Source organism: Benincasa hispida, chromosome 12 (assembly GCF_027475165.1).
Source record: "Benincasa hispida cultivar pf3 chromosome 12, pf3_genome.v1.1, whole genome shotgun sequence".
In the NCBI taxonomy this organism is placed as follows: domain Eukaryota; kingdom Viridiplantae; phylum Streptophyta; class Magnoliopsida; order Cucurbitales; family Cucurbitaceae; genus Benincasa; species Benincasa hispida.
This window is the reverse complement of record NC_143489.1, coordinates 71,002,050-71,004,263: the sequence shown is the minus strand read 5'-3', so window position 1 is coordinate 71,004,263 and position 2,214 is coordinate 71,002,050. Positions and strand designations below refer to the sequence as shown.

General features: G+C 34.2%; 1 protein-coding gene across 1 annotated transcript; it reads left to right on the top strand.

Moving 5' to 3' along the window:
* Positions 1-451: 451 nt before the first annotated feature.
* On the top strand, positions 452-1,524 carry LOC150032177 (uncharacterized). Its single transcript, XM_090308433.1, has 2 exons — positions 452-753; positions 1,425-1,524. The coding sequence occupies exons 1-2, from the start codon at positions 452-454 to the stop codon at positions 1,522-1,524; spliced, it is 402 nt and encodes a 133-aa protein (XP_090164559.1).
* The last annotated feature ends 690 nt before the right edge of the window (positions 1,525-2,214 follow it).

Genomic DNA, 2,214 nt, shown 5'->3' with positions numbered 1-2,214 from the left:
GTGACCCTTTGCTAGTCGTTTAGTGATGACTATCCCTTCGGAGGGTTGTAACATAGGATTTGGAACACCGTGAACTCTAGAAATGGATAGGATTACTTAGGTCCATTTTCAAATAATCATTTCTCCTTCGAGGGCTTGTTTGATTCCGATCTTTGTAATTTGAAAGTGGCGGGTATATACTTACAAGACTTACTAAGTGTTAGTAAAGATCTTGACCAAATAAAACAGTAACTAAGTACTATAAGGATAAGAGTTATTCTGGTATTAGTATTTAGTCAAGAATGTCTTGATTCAGTGAAGGAGTAGTCGACTTCCCTTTGGTTGGGGCTATTCTGACTCACTGAAGTATCGTAGCAAAAGAATAATGAGAACAAATACATTATTTTTGCTAAATAAATTGGATTAAAAAGAGTTAAATCAATTCTTTAATAATTTGTTTACTTTTTCAACAATGTCAACATCCATTATGCAACTGCTAGCTTCTGAAAAACTTAACGATGATAATTACGTGACTTGGAAATCAAATATAAACACGATACTAGTAATAGATGATCTTCGATTCGTTTTAACGGAGGAGTGTCCTCTATCCCCTGGTCTTAATGCAAATCAAACAACTCGGGATGCGTATGACAGATGGGTAAAAGCTAATGAGAAGGCTAGGGTTTATATTTTAGCCAGTATATCTGATGTACTGTCTAAGAAACACGAGAGGTTAGCTACTGCAAGAGAGATCACGGACTCTTTGCAGGGCCTGTTTGGATAACCATCCACATCTAGCATGCATGATGTAATAAAATTCATTTACAATTGCAGAATGAAGGAAGGAACCTCCTTAAGGGAACATGTTTTGAACATAAGGGTTCACTTCAATATTGCATAAGTGAATGGAGGCATCATAAATGAGAAGAGTCAAGTTGGATTCATCATGCAGTCTCTTCCAAAGAGCTTTTTTTCAATTCAAATCGAATGCCATGATGAATAAGATAGAGTATAACTTGACGACTCTTCTCAACGAACTTTAGATATACGAATCTTTATTGAAAAATAAAGGTTCAGAGGCAGAAGCAAATGTTGTTTTCACTTCAAAGAGGAAACCTTAGAAAAATTCATCTTCTGGGAATAAATCTGGCCCTTCTTTCTACAAGAATAGATGTATTTAAAAGAAAAAGAAGGAAACTGGGAAGGGGAAGGCTCCAATTGCACAGAAAGGCAAAAAGAAAGTTGCCAAAGGAAAATATTTCCATTGCAACAAAAATGGGCATTGGAAAATAAATTGCCCGAAATATCTTGCCAAGAAGAAAACTGAAAAAGAAAGACAAGGTAAATTATATTTACTAATTATTGAAACATGTATAGTGGAGAATGAAGATTCTACCTAGATATTGGATTCAGGTGCTACTAATCATGTTTGTTTTTCTTCTCAGGAAACTAGTTCCTAGATGCAGCTTGAAGAAGATGAGTTTACTCTCCGAGTTGGATCTGGAGAGCGTGTCTCAACAAAAGCAGTGGGAGCTGTTAAGTTAACTTTTGGAAATAGATATCTGCATTTAGAAAATGTTCTTTATGTACCTTCTTGTAAAAGAAATTTGATATCTATTTCCTGTTTGTTTGAAGGTTTGTACAAAGTAAATTTTTATCTTAATTAAGTGTTCATTACAAAAAGAGGTATACAAATCTATTCTACAAACTTAGAAAGTAACTTATATAAAGTTTGAAGTTGTATATAACACAGAAATGTTTAAAACAACTGAAACTTAAAGAAAAAGGCAACACATTTCTCAGAGTACCTATTTTTGGCACTTGAGACTTGGCCACATTAATCTCAATAGGATTGAGAGATTGGCTAAAAGTGGACTTTTAAACAAGTTAGAAGATATCTCTTTACTATCATGTGAGTCATGTCTTGAAGAAAAAATGACAAAAAGATATTTTTTTGGAAAAGGTCTCGAGCCAAAAAAACCTTAGAGCTCGTGCATTCGGACCTCTATGGACCGATGAGTGTTAAAGCACAGGGAGGTTATGAATATTTCATTAGCTTTATAGATGATTATTCAAGGTATAGTTATATTTACCTAATTCATTTTATGTTTGAAGCTCTTGAAAAGTTCAAGGAATTTAAGACCGAGGTTGAGAACCAATTAGGTAAATCTATTAAGACACTTCGATCAGATTGAGGTGGGGAGTATTTGGACTTGAAATTCCAGAACTATATGA

Coding starts and splice junctions, on each gene's coding strand:
- LOC150032177 (XM_090308433.1), top strand. CDS start 452: ATGTCAACATCCATTATGCAACTGCTAGCTTCTGAAAAACTTAACGAT. Junction 754..1,424: donor ACGGACTCTTTGCAGGGCCT/GTTTGGATAACC, acceptor TTTTCTTCTCAG/GAAACTAGTTCCTAGATGCA.